Raw genomic sequence first — 17916 nt, forward strand, 5'->3', positions numbered from 1 at the left:
CCCCCGCGCCCCGTCCTCTTCCTTAGCAACCCGTCTATCCCTCTCCTCTCTGGAAAGAAAGAAGCGGCGCCGGAAGTGGGGCTGCGGGGGGGTGTTGCGGGGATTCAAGCTTCCGGTGGCGGAGGAGGAGGAGGTGGCGGAGGAGCTCCGCTGGCCGCGCGGTCCTTCCCGCGCCCCTCGGGCCAGCCCCGTGGCTGCGCCGCCTGGGGGAGGCGGAGAGGAGGTGGGGTGAGGCTGGGGGTCTGTGGGGGGCCGGCGATCCTCCCCGCTTGCCGTTGACTGGTGGAACTCGCGGCCACTAGACCCGGCGGAGGTTGTCCCACCTCAGGAGCGCTCCGATTGCGGGTGGGAGGGGGGGCGTTACGAGGCGGAGCCCAGCTGACCATCGCCCTCCGCATTCATGACAGCGGTCCGCCGCCGCCGCCGCCGTTTTTCTGCTCCATAAATGCAGCTGGAGGTTGAGAGGCGTGGTTTGGCTAAAAGGAGGGAGTGGGGACGTGGGGGTGGCGGAGTGGGACTTGAGGGTGGTGGTTGTTTTGACAGCGCGCTTAATGATGGACGGGAGAGCTGCTCTTGTGCTGATGCTGATGCTGCAGCAGCGCTGCTTCTGGTCTTCCTATAACAGGCATCTGGTTGGTGGCCGTGAGGACAGAGGCTGGGCTAGATAACCTCCTCACACACACACTGGGCCCGATTCACCTGCGGGGCTATTCTTCACCCCAACTTGGGTGGCTTTAAAAGGGGACTGGGCGGATTCACAGAGGAGATAATGCTGTCAACCACAAAGGCTATGTTCTGCGTCATGGTCTGAGACAGTAAACGCTCCTGAATGCCAGGTGCTGGAACCATAGGAGGGAAGACTGCAGCCCTTGTGCTCGGGTTCTGCTTGCGGGTTTCCCTTTTTCTGCATTTGGGGTTGACTACTGTGAGGACAGGTCACTGGACTGAGTTGGCCACTAGCCTGATCCTGCAGGCTCTTCCTATGCTCGTGTTTTGCCCCTGGGCAGTGATGGCCACTAATTTGGATGGCTTTTAAAGAGAATTAGCTGAATTCATGGAGGAGATAAGCTACTGTCAATGGCTGCTGAGCAGGATAGCTATGTTCCACCTCCTTGATTGGAGGCAATAATGCTTCTGAATACTAGCTGCTGGAAACCATGGGAGGGGAGAGTGTTCTTGTGCTCATGTTCTGGTATCTGGTCGGCCACTGTGAGAACAGGTTGCTGGATTAGATGGACCACTGACCTTATCCAGCAGGCTCTTCTTATGTTTGTGAGTGAGGTACTGTAGTGATCCTCTCTTCTCAGTGTTGAATTTGAAAGAGCCAAAGTACAGTCACGTGAGGAGCTGGTGACCTTCAAGAAGGCGTCTGTGTATTTTTCAGGGGAGGAGTGGGTTCAGCTGGTACCTTCTGTGTGCAAAGCAGGTACTCTATCTCTGAGTTGTGGCCTCAGCACCATCCCACACCAGCTGTGTCATCTAGGGTCATTTAGTCCAGCCCCCTGCAGTGCAATAATCACAGCTAAGGAATACCTGACAAGTGGCTGTCCAGCCTCCCTTTCAAAACCTCCAGTGAAGAGGTTGATGCCTTTGCCTTTTTCGGTGCTTAATGTCATTGGTAGGTTGAGATGAGATGGTGCATCTCTGCTGCTTTGACTGCTCAGAAACACCTCCCCACCCCCCACAGTTATTATGTTTATTTTCCATTTTGTTTCTTTGTAAGGCTGGAGTCCTGTGCACGCTTATCCGAGGGTAAGCTCCACTGAACTTAGTAAGACTTATTCCTGAGTAAATGCATTCGCGGTTGCACTGCAAATAACCTAATTTCTAAGGTTCTTTCCAACAGCAAATGTGATTTCCACAGTCCAGTCACTTCTTTTAGCAATATTGGGTTTGGGACAAGCAGGGAAACTGAGAAAACAGTAATTATTGTGATGATGTGATCATTACAAGAGCTACAGGGGAAGAAAGTGGCAGGCCTCTGATTATGGTCGTAGATCGCCACTGTGTTTCTGATGTCTGAATCTTTTTTGGTTTAAAGCTAGTACAGTCTTGAAACTATTTCTTTCTGTGGCATTCACAGTATTCATCCACTTGCCCCTTTCAGGTTTGTCAACATGACCAAGAGAACTGATAGCCTCCACTTCCAGTTCGACAACTATGGGGACTCCATGCTGCAAAAAATGGACAAGCTGAGGGAAGAGAAGAAGTTTTGTGATGTCACGGTCCACATAGACAACCTTGAGGTTCACGGCCACAAGATAGTCTTTGCTGCTGGCTCCCCTTTCCTAAGGGATCAGTTCCTGCTGAATGACTCCAAGGAAGTGAAAATCTCCATCCTCCAGAGTTCGGAGGTTGGGAGGCAGCTGCTTCTGTCCTGCTACACTGGTGTCCTGGAGTTTCCCGAGATGGAGTTGGTGAACTACCTGACGGCGGCTAGTTTTCTTCAGATGAGCCACATTGTGGAGCGCTGCACACAGGCCCTGTGGAAATTCATCCGGCCAAAACATCAGCTTGAAAACAAGGAGGAGGGGAAGCAGCCGCAGCAGACTGACTCTTCAGAGCCAAACGAGTGCCCAAGGATGGGGAGTAAGGAGGAGGAGGAGGAAGATGACTCCTTGCTTCCAGACTCTCCATGCATCCAACCCTCTGAAGACAGCCTGGACATGGACGATAGCGACATCCAAATTGTGAAGGTGGAGTCCATTGGGGAGGTTGCAGAGGTCAGAAGCAAGAAGGACCAGAGCCAGTTTATTTCCTCAGAGCAGCAGAACAGCCTCCACTCATCAGAGCCTCAGCACTCCCTCATCAATTCCACGGTGGAGAACCGAGCTGGTGACCTGGAGCAAGGCCAACTCCACAACTACACCCTCTCGTACATGGGGGGAGACAGCCTCATCATGGCTTCCAAAGACATGTTTGGCACAAGCAACCGGGGGGTGGACAAAGGCCTTCAGTGGCACCACCAGTGCCCCAAGTGCACACGTGTTTTCCGGCATCTGGAGAACTACGCCAACCACTTGAAGATGCACAAGCTTTTCATGTGCCTGCTGTGCGGCAAGACCTTCACACAGAAGGGCAACTTGCATCGGCACATGCGGGTGCATGCGGGCATCAAGCCCTTCCAGTGCAAGATCTGTGGGAAGACCTTCTCGCAGAAGTGCTCCTTACAGGACCATCTCAACCTGCACAGTGGGGACAAGCCCCACAAATGCAACTACTGTGACATGGTTTTTGCCCACAAGCCCGTCCTTAGGAAGCACCTCAAGCAGCTCCATGGCAAGAACAGCTTTGACAACGCCAATGAGAGGAACGTCCAGGACATTGCCGTGGATTTTGACTCCTTCAGCTGCAGCTCAGGCACAGACTCAAAAGGCTGCCAGCAGGCCGAGGCCAGTCAGGTGCTGGACACCGGGAAACTGGCACAGGCAGTGCTCAGTTTGCGGAGTGAAAGTGCCTGAGCGAGTTGAAATGGGTGATGGAGCACCTCTCTATGAGCATTGGGGCAGGAAGAGCCGTGAAGAGCTGCTTCAGTCTTTGGACTTGGGTATCAGCCTAAGACAGGAGTGCCTGGCGTGCTCTGGTCCATGGGGTCACGAAGATTAGGACACGACTAAACGACTAAGCAACAACAACATCAGCCCAAGAGGCTCTGCTGGATGAGCTGTGGGGGCTGAACTGAAAATTGTAGCAAGTCTTCTGCCCTAGAGTGGTTTGATGTGTTTGGTGACTCCAAGTGTCTTTGTCCCTAGTGTGGAAAGAACAGAGGCCTAAGCCTGCCTCCTTTGATATTTAGGTAAGGCAGCGCTGGATGGCCCCCTTTTTTTGAAGGGTAGTTGAATTGTACCTCCAAGAAGCAGTTACCAGTTTGTGGGCTGAAAGAGTAAATAAAGACATACCCTGTGATAGATATGTTTTTCAACGGGGGGGGGGGATTTTGAGTTCTTATGGGGAGAAAGCACTGGATAATTATAAGCTCTTAATATTTGTTAGTCCATCTGTGATTTTTTAAAACTGTATTGTTTAACATTGGATACTTCTTGCCTTCTGTTCTTCTTGCCCTCTAGCTGACCATTTTCACCCCTAAACTTGTTTGACTGTTGTGAGTGAAGTCGCTTTCCTGGTTTAAAATGGGTGAAGGCTGCTGCTACAGAATATGGCAATCGCCTCTGTGCCTCTGCCCAGGCTGAGTTCCTGTCCCCAACAACCCAACCCACCCTTTGTGGAAAGTATGTGCTTAGACTAGAAAGGCTAAACTTGCATGCCCCAGTTGTCTTTGTTTTCTTCTGGGCCTTTCTCTCATGTTGTTCCTCTCATCGGAAGTGGCATCCGTTTTTCTGTCCAGCAGCCTGCCAGGCTCCCCCCTCTTCTGCTTTGTGTGGCTTCCAGGCTTGCTCCTGGAGCCTCCCTCTGCCACACCTGACTATTCCTGTCCTCACCTGCAGTGTCTCTTTGTTTCCTTTACCTCCTCAGTCCTTGACCTCACCCTCGAGCCCTTCCTTCCATGACACTGACTGCAAGCTCTTGGGCCTGGGCCAGTATCTCACCCTGCATTGTGGATGCTGCTTGGAATCCTGTAGGCACTTGTGAGATAATTCAGATGTCCTGTTACAGGTGGCGAGGTGGGTGGAGTTGGCATAACTGGCCCCCTACCACACCTCCAAGACATCAGAGCTCTTAAAGGCGCAGGAACCCAAGGTGGTTAGCAGATTGTTACCTCCCGAGCTTGGGATTACACCTGTGAGGAGGGAAGAATGCTTGAGCAGTCAAATAATGGTTAAATATTTATTTATTGTGAGTTATAGCATCAGTGTCACCCTGCAGTCATGCCTGTATGGCAGGATAGGAGTCTCTTTCAGGCCGACCCTGGGCTGCCTGTCCCTCTGCACCATTCTCTTTGCAGACTACTCTGGCCTGAGAGCAGGAAGCAGGAAATGGAACAGGGATTCTCTTGAAGGAGTCTCTCTCACTGCTGTTGTGAGGCTGAACTGTAAGGGAGGGTGATACGTGCTGCCATGACTTGGAAGGAATAGCATTCAATTTTGCATAAAGCTGAGGGGGCTGTGCCCCAGGCGCGCAGTTTGGGTTGCACAAACCAGCCCCCTCCCCACATAGATCCCCATTGCAGCCTGCTGGTGGCGGGAGCTGCATACCAGGGAGGGTGAAGATGACCTTCCCCATGCTTCGTGCAGCACACAAGCACTCTCCCATCCACTGCTGGAGGCCCCAACCGGTGGGCCAGTGCTTCTGCACCTCCTGCCCCCACTTTGCGCTCAAGCGCTCTCCCAGCGGGGGCAGGAGGCGCGGAGGGTGAAGAGCACCCTCCACGCCTCGCCTGGACTGCATGCGCTGTTCCTCGCCTGGGGCCTCTGCTGGCATCTGCCCACAGGAGCCACATCCACTCATTCTTGGTCCCATGAGAAGTAAAAAGAGAAGCAGGAGAGTGCCACAAGCTGAGACCCCCTCCCGCCCCCCCCCACCTTTTTTGATTTCAAGCAAGCCAGGAGCTGTAGCCATAGTTCGTTCTTAGTTTATTGATCGCAGTTTGTCAGGCGTATCCACCCTAGAGTTTAGCTCTGGCCGGATGCAGCAGAGCAGGAAGATGGTGGAACCTTTGAGGCGGTTTTTGCTGTGAGTACTCACCCATTCATACACTTAGCCATAGTTTTCTTCAGCTTTACATGCAAACCAGGGTCTTTGTCTCACTTCCTCATCTCTCCTGCTTCCCCTGTTGTGAGACTGAATTTGGGGAAGGGGTGACTCCCATTTCAACTAGCAGTTGGATCCTCCTTAAAGTGTCCAGCACAAGGGCAGCGTGTCTGTAGCCCTCCAAATGTTCCTGGGCTACAGCTCCCCTCATCCGTGATCTTTGGCAATGTTGACTGGGGCTTATGGGAGTTCCACTGTGGGGTGGGAGGCTCATGATGAAATGTGGGTGGAGCCACAACCATCACGAACCCCGCCCCTTTTCTCCATGTCAGCAAGTGCGAGTGGGTTGGGCCCCTTGTGAATTTGCATAGGGTAAAAGCTTTGCAAATACCCCTCCTGGAGAGAACATAGGCTGCTTTTGATCTGTGAATGTGCTCTTGTACGCAGGACCAAAAGACCACTCAACGTTGTGTGTGCCAAGTCATCACAGTGGCTTCGAAATAAAACAACTGCACCACCTCCTAATGTGAAATGTGATCCGTGATCGTTGTCAGCTGCTTTGCAAGGTTGGGAGGGGGGGAGTTTCCAAGCAGAATGTTATTCATTACAAGAGAGCGGGGGGGGGGGGGCGGTGTTACTAAATCAGCAGTGGGGAACCTCTGGCCCATGGGCCAGGTTAGCCCAGCAGGGCTCCTAAGTTGACCCGTGAGGCTGTTCTACCTCAACTCACAAACTACAGCCCCACAGCTGATGACATAGGTGACATGAGACGTGGGGCAGAAAAATACGTTGCTGCAAAGTAACTACCAGGATCCTGGTTGCTCCTTTGCAAGTTAAGCCGCTAAACGAATGACCTTTGAGGTTGCCTGCTTGAATCTCATCTTGGCCACAAACACACCAAGTGACCCTTATTTGTTTAATCAGTACATTTGCAGATTGCTTGTTATTCACCAGTATCAGCGCTTTCCTTACAGTAAGGAAAATCGAAATACATAAATTACACTAATCACAAGCTTAGGTGACTAAGATTACTCCAAATGCAAACATACAGAATATGCATACTATCTGCATCTATATAACTTAGAGATGAAGGGGGTAAACACTGGGCAGCCAGCCTGATGCAAGTTAACATAAAACGCACTCTTACCGCAACCGCTGACAATACCACTCCTGCCATTCACACAAACACTAGAGCCATTTACTGCTATAAAATACGTATCTCCTCCAGCCAGCACTAATGCACAAAGCAGCCAGTCACCCTAAACAGTACTCGGAACCCCATGTACTGCACGCTCTAGATGGAATTTTGGCTAATCCCTCTCAATCCCAGCCTGTTAACACGGGAATGATAATACTGGACTACCATAAGGGGCTGTTCTAAAAATGAATGAGGCAATGTGGGCAAAGCTGTGTGGCCTGAGGCAGATGGGAGTTGTAGTCTAAAATGAGTGGAGGGGACCCGGTCAGCAAATGCCATACTAGTGCAATTCTTGGGGGGTATATTCTATCCATTGTGCAAGCCTCTCAATCTAATATAACTAACCACTAGTGCAGGGGGAGGGGAGGGGACCATCCATACGTCCATTTTATCTTCTTTCTATCTGTCTATCTTTCTTATTCACTGGAAGTTATACCTTACCTTTTGTTTAGACATCGATGTTCAAGGCAGCTTAGACAAAATCTAAAGATGCACAAACACAGCCATCTGTCCAAAATGTAAAATAATGCCGTCTTAGAAATAAAGAAAAAGGTCAGCAGGCTACAGGAGAGAGATCTGAAAGACTCTCCAGAGTTTACAGCTCATCAAAGGCACTGGGATGTCAAGAAGAATTTGCTGGATCCGGCCAAAGGGGTCCCATTTAGTCCAGCATCCTGTCACCATAGTGGCCAAGCCTGCAAGCAGGACATGAGCAGCACAAGAGCCCTCTCCCCTCTTATGGTTTCCAGAAACTGGTACTTGGAATCGTTGGAAAGTAAAAAAAAAACCCACAGTATACATTTTAACTTCAGGTCGTTTTCCATTCTGGCCTGCTGATTAGAAAGATGCTCTCTCAGAACAGAAGCAGTGTCGTCTTGGTATCATTAAGCGCAACCCCAAAGCATCCAGGCAAATGAGGTGGAAATGGCAGAGCAATTGGTCTTTGGCAGCAGAGCAACCTCTTTGGATATGGTGAATATCAGGACTTAGTTGGTCAGCCAAGACCCTTATCATACGAAGAAACTTGCTTGGCATACTACTAGATTGCAAACCTCATGGAAACATTTGAAGGCCAACAGGCTAGATTAGGCAGACCTCCATCCCTCCCAACAAAGCCTGTTCGTGGCAGTTTTTGATTGAGGCCATTGGGTGCTCTCTGGGGCTGACGGGACCTGGGAGCCCAGCAGTGTTGGAAGGGCCAGAGTTTCCCCATCCTCAGCCTGCAAATTAGAGACCACCATAATATGAGGCAAGAGTCTCATTCACTTAGACTAGTTTTCTTTCACAGGGAATGGCCCTGCTTAGGGTCTGTGCCCCCCCCCCAATTTAAATAAAACTAGTTTTACATAGCATTCAGCTTTTATATTGTGGTATTATTAGTTAAATTGTTGAAAGCCACTCTGAGTATGCTGCGCGCATATATATATATATATATATGCAGGTTTTGGTGTCCTCGGGTGTCTTCCCGTGTAAAAGTTGGGGTGTCTAGGCCTAGACACCCCAACTTTTACACGGGAAGACACCCGAGGACACCAAAACCTGCATTCCTATACCCGTGAAAATCTACGAAAGCAAATATATATATATATATATATATATATAAGGTAGTTTATTAATGAAATAGATAAAATAAAGCATGAATCCCACAGTTATACTATTGCACATAAAAAGACCCCTGCTGGGTCAGGCCAAAGAGAGCCCACCAAGGCCAGCATCCTGTTCTTAACAGTGGCTATCCAGATGCTTGTGGAAAGCCTGGAAGGGCCTTCTCCCTGCCCATTGTTCCCACGAAACAACTTGATAATTTGAAGCATTGCTGCCTCTGTCCATAGAGGCAGATAGATTAAATGATACAGAACCGAACACAAACAATAAAATGATAGTGAATGCACTGGCAGCTGTCTGGATACTGGTAAGCATATATTTGGGGTGAGGGGGTGCATTTAAGTTCCATTCACAGGAGTAAAAGGTAAAGGGACCCCTGACCAGGTCCAGTCGCGGACGACTCTGGGGTTGCGGCGCTCATCTCGCTTTATTGGCCAAGGGAGCCGTTCAGCTTCCGGGTCATGTGGCCAGCATGACTAAGCCACTTCTGGTGAACCAGAGCAGCGCACGGAAATGACGTTTACGTTCCCGCCGGAGCGGTACCTATTTATCTACTTGCACTTTGACGTGCTTTCGAACTGTTGGTTGGCAGGAGCAGGGACTGAGCAACCCTGTTGTGGGGATTCGAACCACCGACCTTCTGATCGGCAAGTCCTAGACTCTGTGGTTTAACCCACAGCGCCACCTGCGTCCCATATATTCACAGGGGAATGGGATACAAATATATGAAAAGGGATAGAAATTCATAAGAAAATGTGGGAAGGAACTATATTATTGGAAAGAGACTCTGCGCTGCTTGCCAAAAATTACATATCCAGAGCTGCAGTCAGCAGATGTCCTCTGGGATGGTGTGTGTGTGTGTGTGTGTGTGTGTGTGTGTGTGTGTGTGTGGTGTGCCTTTTGTTACCTCTTCCCTCCCTGCTGGTTGAAAAAGTTGCAGGAGCAGCCAATCAGGAACAAGGTGCATGCATTTTGGGAGGCTATGGGTCTGCTGATGTTTTTCCGGGTTAGAGTGGGAGAAGAGGTGATGCTCGGAAGGACTGCCGGAAGTTTATTCCTTCGCCTGAGCCATCTGCACCCTTGCCTGGGAAGCATTCGGTCTGGACCTCTTCCACACCCCTGGCTGCAGCAACCGGTGAGCAAGGAACAGGGAATTGGGGGTGTTGCGTGTGGAGGAGGGGAGGTGGCAGAGAGTGCAAGGCAGCCTCAGCTGACAGGTCCCAGGGCTTTAAAGGGATGCCTGGAAGGAAGCAGGGAGCTGTCCCACCTGAAGGAGTTACTGGAATAAGCTTGCATCTCCATCCTTGAAGGAAATGTTGGCCTGGCCCCTCTCAGGCAGGAGGCAGAGAGCAGGGCTGTTGTGCAGAAGAGGGGATTTTTAAAGGGCTGCTGATGCTGTTTTGTTTTGTTTTGTTTTCCTCTTCCCCATCCTGGCAAAATTAGCTGCACCTGCTGAAGCACATATAATGATGATGATGATGATGATGATTTATTTATACCGCGCCCATCTGGCTGGGCTTCCCCAGCCACTCTGGGCAGCTTCCAACCAAATATTAAAATACAGCAATACATCAAACATTAAAAGCGTCCCTAAATATTGCTGCACCGTTGCTAAGCCAGTGGTTCCCAAACCCATTTGGTTCTACACCACCCCTAGTTCCGTGAACTCACCCCCACTGCCCCCTACCCAACCCTATGGAAAGCTATTTGCATGACCCACTAAGGAAGATCGTAGCACAGCAAAGTTCAAAATAGTCACAATGAATTGTGCATTTATTGGAATGTCAACTAAAACTATGTAGTTTAATTAATTAGACAAAATGGATGAACTTGTTCCAGTTATACCAGCCCTTCAAAGTCTGATAGCCATTTACACCTCCAGCATGGGCGCGCGCATACACACACACACACACACACAAACAAACAAACGAACAAACACAAACACCCGCTTGGAGCAGTGGGGGAGTAAATGAACTGCGCTTCCTTTTGATGTTGGTTAAATCAAAACATGGTGACTAATCCCAAAGACCGGCACTTGGGATGGATCAGTTGGGGGCGGGGGGGGGGCACAAAGGGAGGAAACCTGGAGTGATGAAAAGCATCGGAGGACTCCATCTTTATTGGCTGATATTCCTGTTTTCTTGAATGTTTTAAATATATAACGCATGGCCAAGTTCAATGTATACTGATATACTGCTAGTATATAATGCCCTTAAGAGTTTGGGACCAGTTTACCTGTGAGATCGCTTTAATAATAATAATAATAATTTTTATTTATACCCCACCCTCCCCAGCCAAGGCCGGGCTCAGGGCGGCTAACAACCAATAATAAAAACAAGTTGAATGAATACAACTTAAAAACAAGATTAAAATACAACATTAAAACATTAAAATGCAGCCTCCTCACAGGAGGAGAAAGGAAAAATGAAAGAGGGGGAGGGAATCCAATTGACTCCAAGCCAAAGGCTAGGCAGAACAACTCTGTCTTACAGGCCCTGCGGAAAGAAATCCGATCCCGCAGGGCCCTGGTCTCATGAGGCAGAGCGTTCCACCAGGCCGGGGCCAGTGTTGAAAAGGCCCTGGCTCTGGTTGAGGCTAATCTGACTTCCTTAGGGCTCGGGACCTCTAGGGTGTTGCTATTTATGGATCTTAAGGTCCTCCGTGGGGCAGACCGGGAGAGACGGTCCCATAGGTACGAGGAATATATATCTTATAGATATATCACGCTATACATCCCCAACTGAATGCTTAAATCTGCAGAACCGGTGCTGTTAAAAGTGCAATACTGTACATTACCCATTCCAGATTTGAAATCTTTTAGTGTGGCAGCACCTACACTCTGGAACTGCTGAGTTTGTCTTTTGACGAGACTAAATGTCTAAAATGTATAAAAGAGCTGTTTAACGGTTTTCCCTTATATCTCATTCCTTTGCCCTTTTTGTAAAGTGCATTGAGGGTTTTAATTTCTTTCCTTTACAATCAAGAGACATGTAGCCAAAACAACTAGAATTTTGCAATTTTGTAAAGTACTGTTTTGTGCATTCTTCTGCAAGAGATAGTTGTGAATATCCCTCTGGAAACAGTTGCAAAGGCAGGAGGCAAAAGGTTTAGCCTTATTTGCAGTGGCAATCCGTGCATCTCACAGATTTTTCATGTTATCTGATGAAGTGGACTGTAGTCTACGAAAGCTTATGAATGCGTTAGTCTTTAGGGTGCCACAGGACCCCTTGTCATTTAATAAAATAAGAAGAGTCCCATTGGGCTCTGTCTAGTTCTGTATCCTGCTTCCTGAGCCCACAGCAGGGCATGAACACAACAGCCCTCTCCTGCTCTTGACCGCCCGCAGTGACTGGTATCCCAGGGCACATTGCCTCTGATCCTAAAGGCAGTGCATAGCCATCATGACTAGTAAACAAAAAAGAAAGGTAAAGGACCCCTGGACAGTTAAGTCCAGTCAAAGGCAACTACGGGGTGCGGCGTTCATTTTGCTTCAGGCCAAGGGAGCTGGCGTTTGTCCACAGACAGCTTTCCGGATCATGTGGCCAGCAGGACTAAACCGCTTCTGGTGCAACAGGACACCGTGGCGGAAGCCAGAGCGCACGGAAACGCCGTTTACCTTCCCATCACAGCAGTACCTATTTCTCTACTTGCACTGGTATGCTTTCAAACTGCTAGCTCACCCCATCGTGCGAATTCAAACCGCCGACCTTCTGATCGGCAAGCCCAAGAGGCTTAATGGTTTAGACCACAGCGCTACTCGTTTCTCACATCATGACTAGTAGCCAATGAGAGCCTTCTTTTTTGGCTTGAAGGCTGCATCCACCATTGGCCAACCCTCGTGAGACCTTATGCCAGCGGTGGGTGTGTACACTCTACACTGTCACACACACACCCCTCTCCTCTTTCCACTACCAACACTGTTTCTACTGTATTTCTCTTTTTGCTGCCACTCCCAAAATTGGCGAGTTTTTGCTGCTAGAAACGTTCGCTTGGAGGCCTTACTAAGCCCCTGGGATGAGAGTCAGCCACCACCCTTTTAAAGCCTTCTAAATACTATTAGAATTAATTAACCACATTCTAAACTATTGTTCCAAAGGGCTTTACACACACATTTAAAACAGTAAAAAACACAAAAGTAGCAAATACATTTAAAACAAGACTAAAACCCTACCAGCCTTTCTCCACCTGTGGGTCCCCAGATGTTGTTGAACTACAACTCCCATCACCGCATAGCTAGCAAGGCCGGAGCTCAGGGATGATGGGAGTTGTAGTCCAACAACATGTGGGGACCCACAGGTGGAGAACCGCTGCAACCGGAGGGCACTTAGGATAAAGAACCATATATCCAGCCACTAAAGCATGTCTAAATAAAAATGTATTTGACTGTTTCTGGAATGGGCACATAGTGGGTTATTGATTGTATCTCAACAGGAATACGCTTCCACAGGACAGGAGAAGCCACACTAAAAACCCTGCTCCAAATTCCTATGGAGTGAGCTTCTGAGGTCTTCGGACCTTACAGGAGAAGCTCTCCTGCAGACTGCAGTGATCTAGTGCGTGGACAGAGGGACAAGGTTGTCTCTAAAGGAACCTGGTCCTGAGGTGCATAGGAACTTATATGTCAGTACCAACACCTTGAACTTTGCCCAAAAGCAAACAAGTGGCTGCCAGCACATCTAAAGGTAAAGGTAAAGGGACCCCTGACCATTAGCTCCAGTCATGGCTGACTCTGGGGTTGTGGCGCTCATCTCGCTTTATTGGCCAAGGGAGCCAGCGTACAGTTTCCGGGTCATGTGGCCAGCATGACTAAGCCGCTTCTGGCGAACCAGAGCAGCGCATGGAAACGCCGCTTACCTTCCCGCCGGAGCGGTACCTATTTATCTACTTGCACTTTGACGTGTTTTCGAACTGCTAGGTTGGCAGGAGCAGGGACCGAGCAACGGGAGCTCACCCCGTCATGGGGATTTGAACCACTGACCTTCTGATCAGCAAGTCCTAGGCTCTGTGGTTTAACCCACAGCGCAACCCGTGTCCTTCACCAGCACATCTAGCCTCAGGGAATTCAATAATTTTAACTCTGCATTGTGTGAAGATGTTGCTTGTTTTGTTTGTCATGAATGTTTCACCCTTCAGCTTCCTGGCAGGATTCCACTATGAGATAGAGTGAGGCAGCTGCCTCAGGTCACAAATATTGTAGGACCCACTAAATAGGCCATTGTCGTCGGAGTGCAGTGGAGGATATTCAAATAAGCGTCTGCACACCCTTTGTTCTACCTGGACACTGAGGTCCAGCGCCGAGGGCCTTCTGGCAGTTCCCTCGCTGTGAGAAGCCAAGTTACAGGGAACCAGGCAGAGGGCCTTCTCGGTGGTGGTGCCCACCCTGTGGAACACCCTCCCACCAGATATCAAAGAGAAAAACAACTACCAGACTTTTTGAAGACATCTGAAGGCAGCCCTGTTTAGGGAAGCTTTTAATGTGTGCTGTATTACGGTATTTTAATATTTTGTTGGAAGCCGCCCAGAGTGGCTTGGGAAGACCAGCCAGATGGGCGGGGTATAAATAATGAAAAATAATAATAATAATAAACAACCTGATGAGCTTTGTATGGAATGCACCTTTCTTTTTTCTTTTGTTTCCACCACCCCACTTCCCCAAACAGAATCACCACTATGGCGGCCGACTCGGATGTGCTGCACTTCCAGTTTGAGCAGCAGGGGGGCGCCATGCTGCAGAAGATGAACCTCCTGAGACAGCAGAACCTATTTTGCGATGTCTCCATCTACATCAACGACACTGAGTTCCAAGGGCACAAAGTCATCTTCGCCGCTTGCTCCACGTTCATGCGGGACCAGTTCCTGCTCACCCAGTCCAAGCAGGTGCGAATCACCATCTTGCAGAGTGCCGAGGTGGGCCGGAAGCTGCTCCTCTCCTGCTACACGGGAGCTCTGGAGGTGAAGAAGAAGGAGCTTCTCAAGTACCTTACGGCTGCAAGTTACCTGCAGATGGTGCACATTGTGGAAAAGTGCACGGAGGCACTGTCCAGGTACCTGGAGATTGACGCGGCCGTGGAGGGCAGCCGGGCCAGCCCTGAGAAGTGCCACTCCTCCGAGACAGAACTGGAATGCAGCGGTGGCTGCCCTGATAAAGACTGTGAAATCATTGAGATTTCTGAAGACAGCCCTGTGAATTCAGAGGATCATATAAAACTGGAAAAGGGGGACCTTCAGCAGCTGCCCATGCAGAGCTTGCTATCAGAAACAAAGAACGTTAAAAGCCCTGAGATATCAACTGTCAAGATAGGGTATAAGGACAACGAAATCTGCATTATCCGAATGGATTCCATCAGCGCTCCTAATGTGGAAGGTGAGCAGTTTCCACAGCCGTGCACCTCCTCCAAATCAAACTTGTACTTCCCCGAGACTCAGCACTCTTTGATCAATTCAACGGTGGAGAGCAGGGTCACAGAAGTGCCCAGGGATCAGTTCCAAGACTTTGGCGGGGAGAATCCGGAAGGAGCCAACAGAACGGCCACAGGTGGGTTCCAGAGCCCAGGGGACTCTGCTTACTCGTGGCGGCACCAATGCCCCAAGTGCCCCAGGGGATTTCTCCACCTGGAGAACTACCTCCGCCACCTGAAGATGCACAAGCTGTTCCTGTGCCTGCAGTGTGGGAAGACATTCACGCAGAAGAAGAACCTGAACCGGCACATCCGTGGACACATGGGCATCCGTCCCTTCCAGTGCATGGTCTGCCTGAAGACGTTTACAGCCAAAAGCACCCTCCAGGACCACCTGAACATCCACAGTGGGGACCGGCCCTACAAGTGCCACTGCTGTGACATGGACTTCAAGCACAAGTCTGCCCTCAAGAAGCACCTGACGTCTGTACACGGGAGGGGCAGCGTGGACAAAGCCACCTTTGACTCCATTACGGAAGTCAGAATAGACTACGACTAGTGGGAGGTGGGGAGGGTTTGTAGAGCAGGTTTGGGAAACCCCCAGCCCACCAGGTGAGGGGTTTTCCACATCACCCTGCGAGGCTGTTTCCCACAGACCACGCCCACTTGCCCATCTGCCGAAATCACTGGTTGACATCAGTGGGTGGGTGGGAGCGCCTGGTACAATTCTGCTAGGTGCTGCTTTGCAAAGTAGACCCCAAATGTTGACAAAAGTGGGACCACCCAACCATCTGTCAGCAGCCATCAAAATGCACAGTTGGCCCGTGAAGTGGGGGGAGGTAAAGATCTGGCCCACTGAGCCAAAGGAGTTCTCCATCTCTATAATCATAATAATAATAATTTATTATTTATACCCTGCCCATCTGGCTGGGCTTCCCCAGCCACTCTGGGCGGTTTCCAAAAAGATATATTAAAATACTGTAATACTGCATCTCTAGTGTGCAGCAAGGTCAGCTCCTTTGCAAGTATAGAGGTCAGCCTCTCTTTTGGATCTCAACCCTACAAGATGGGTGTTTAGATGTAGCACAACATTTCCGCTGGTGATGTTCATGGAGGCTTGTTGGAGAACCAGTTGCCCATCCGAGATGAGAACATCCTATACACAAACAGGAAATGGAACTAAGTTAGTTCTTGGTATGAGCTTTCGTGTGCATGCACACTTCTTCAGATACACTGAAACAGAAGTTGCCAGATCCTTCTATATATTGAGAAGGTGGGGAGGGGTATTACTCAGAAGGGTGGTGGGAATGGGTGATTTGCAGATAGCTGTGATGAGCCTCTGCCAATCACCCATTCCCACCACCCTTCTGAGTAATACCCCTCCCCACCTTCTCAATATATAGAAGGATCTGGCAACTTCTGTTTCAGTGTATCTGAAGAAGTGTGCATGCACACGAAAGCTCATACCAAGAACTAACTTAGTTGGTCTTTAAGGTGCTACTGGAAGGAATTTTTTTTGTTTTGACTATGCCAGACCAACACGGCTACCTATCTGTAACAGGAAATGGAACAAAATTCATCTCCCCCCCCCCATCCCTTTCCGGGAGTGGGGGGTGAGTTGTCAAGGGATGAACAGATGTGTGGGGTGAAGAAAAAAACTTTAGGGGACTTATTTTACTTTTGCACAGCACTTAGTTTTTTCGGTTGCTGGTGGTGATTATGATGTTGTTATTATTATTATTAATTACAATTGCTATTATTATTATTACTAGTAGTAGTACTTTTTGCAAGACGACTTGAGCCCAAATCTTGAAAGAAAAATTAAGTCTTGGACCGCTGGTGTTTTAGTGGAGGCAACTGTGAATTAAATATTTAATGGGTTGTTACTGATTTCTCTCATGGCAGGAAAACTGTGCAGCTGCAACGAATGCTGTTGGATTTTGTGTTTGCATGGAGCAGAGACACCACTTTCACGCTTTATCTTTTGTTGTTTCTTAAAAGAAGATTACAGCTTAATGTTTCTCTTAGAAGCTAGAACTTTTAACTGGGGGAGGCAAGTGGCAGTCAGGAGGACCAATCAGACGCCCAAGAGTGTGATTGTAACCAGATCAGTTTCAGCTGAAGATTTTGCTCTGCTGCTTCTGGCTGAAACATGTGGACTGGTTTGGTGTGTGTTGGTGCTGGCACGTTCCGCTCAGTGAACAGGTTAGGTTATCTCTATATGATATATTCATTTTCTTGTGGATTTCCTAAGTGCTGTTTAATTCTTTGATGAAAATAGGCCTCAGAGGTCTGGTATTTAAGGATGGTGGTGAAAAAGACCAGAAATTTATGGCACTGTTGTTTCTTTAGACCATTTGTTACTCTGGCTTACCTTTGTATGTTGTGTCATAAAAAATAAGGTTATCTACAGCTTAAGTTCTCTCTCTTCCCCCTAGACTTTGTGGGCTATCGCATGTTGGGAGCACCTGGTGTTTGCAGCCAGTGAGGATGTTGTTAAATGGTGATTCTGGGTGTGGAGGGAAACACCCCCCCACCCATTTTAGGGGAAGTACAGTGGGCTACATCAGGGGTAGATTATCTGACTTGCATGCAGAAGGTCCCAGGTTCTAAACCCGATGGCATCTCCAGGGAGAGCTGAGAGACACTTGCTGCCTGAAATCCTTTACAGCTGCTGCCAGTCAGTGTAGACAGTATTCAGCTGCATGAACCTATGGTCTGACTTCCTATAACAGAAATTTTGCCCTCCTCACAGGGTGCTTGAGTGTGCTGCAAAGCATAGTGCTGGTGGGACCCAAGTCACCCACAATCTTAATTTTATGAGAGGCAGCTTGGTGTGAGAGGGCTGGGCACTGAGTCTTTTCAGTACAGTACAGTTGCCAGGAAGCCGTGGATCCGTGTGTTTTTTGGGGGGGCAGGCTGTGCCCATGGACATGACGTGTGATTTGATCGTTAGTTTGGGGTGGCCCAATGCCAGAACCCAGAGGGTCCATGAGGATGTGTGCTTCGAAACCATGTTTTTCGCCCACAGTGTTGCCAGGAAGCCGTGGATCCATGTTTATTGTG

The 17916-nt window shown here is 49.2% G+C and overlaps 2 protein-coding genes across 5 annotated transcripts; both read left to right on the plus strand.

Annotated features, from left to right (window-relative positions):
• The first annotated feature begins 76 nt into the window (after positions 1 to 76).
• ZBTB26 (zinc finger and BTB domain containing 26) lies at positions 77 to 6168 on the plus strand. Of its 4 annotated transcripts, none has more exons than XM_028715988.2 (2): positions 77 to 223; positions 2108 to 6168. In XM_028715988.2, the coding sequence occupies exon 2, from the start codon at positions 2118 to 2120 to the stop codon at positions 3459 to 3461; it is 1344 nt and encodes a 447-aa protein (XP_028571821.2). In that variant the 5' UTR covers positions 77 to 223; positions 2108 to 2117; the 3' UTR covers positions 3462 to 6168. The 4 variants fall into 4 exon arrangements, with proteins under 4 accessions (XP_028571821.2, XP_028571822.2, XP_077778816.1 ...); XM_028715989.2 differs by having other exon boundaries at positions 90 to 228; XM_077922690.1 differs by lacking the exon at positions 77 to 223 and adding an exon at positions 1433 to 1580.
• A 3230-nt stretch (positions 6169 to 9398) lies between these two features.
• On the plus strand, positions 9399 to 16121 carry ZBTB6 (zinc finger and BTB domain containing 6). The gene is made up of 2 exons (XM_028715589.2): positions 9399 to 9587; positions 14113 to 16121. Exon 2 carries the CDS (start codon positions 14123 to 14125, stop codon positions 15407 to 15409), a length of 1287 nt encoding a protein of 428 aa, XP_028571422.2. The 5' UTR covers positions 9399 to 9587; positions 14113 to 14122; the 3' UTR covers positions 15410 to 16121.
• Positions 16122 to 17916: the final 1795 nt, after the last annotated feature.

Source organism: Podarcis muralis, chromosome Z (assembly GCF_964188315.1).
Source record: "Podarcis muralis chromosome Z, rPodMur119.hap1.1, whole genome shotgun sequence".
NCBI classification, from domain to species: Eukaryota; Metazoa; Chordata; class Lepidosauria; order Squamata; family Lacertidae; genus Podarcis; species Podarcis muralis.

Bases quoted from the DNA above. Each gene is read 5' to 3' on its own strand.
- ZBTB26 (XM_028715987.2), top strand. From the start codon at position 1,634: ATGGTGCATCTCTGCTGCTTTGACTGCTCAGAAACACCTCCCCACCCC. The intron at 1,753-2,107 runs GTAAGCTCCACT...TGCCCCTTTCAG, and splicing joins CTGTGCACGCTTATCCGAGG to GTTTGTCAACATGACCAAGA.
- ZBTB6 (XM_028715589.2), top strand. From the start codon at position 14,123: ATGGCGGCCGACTCGGATGTGCTGCACTTCCAGTTTGAGCAGCAGGGG.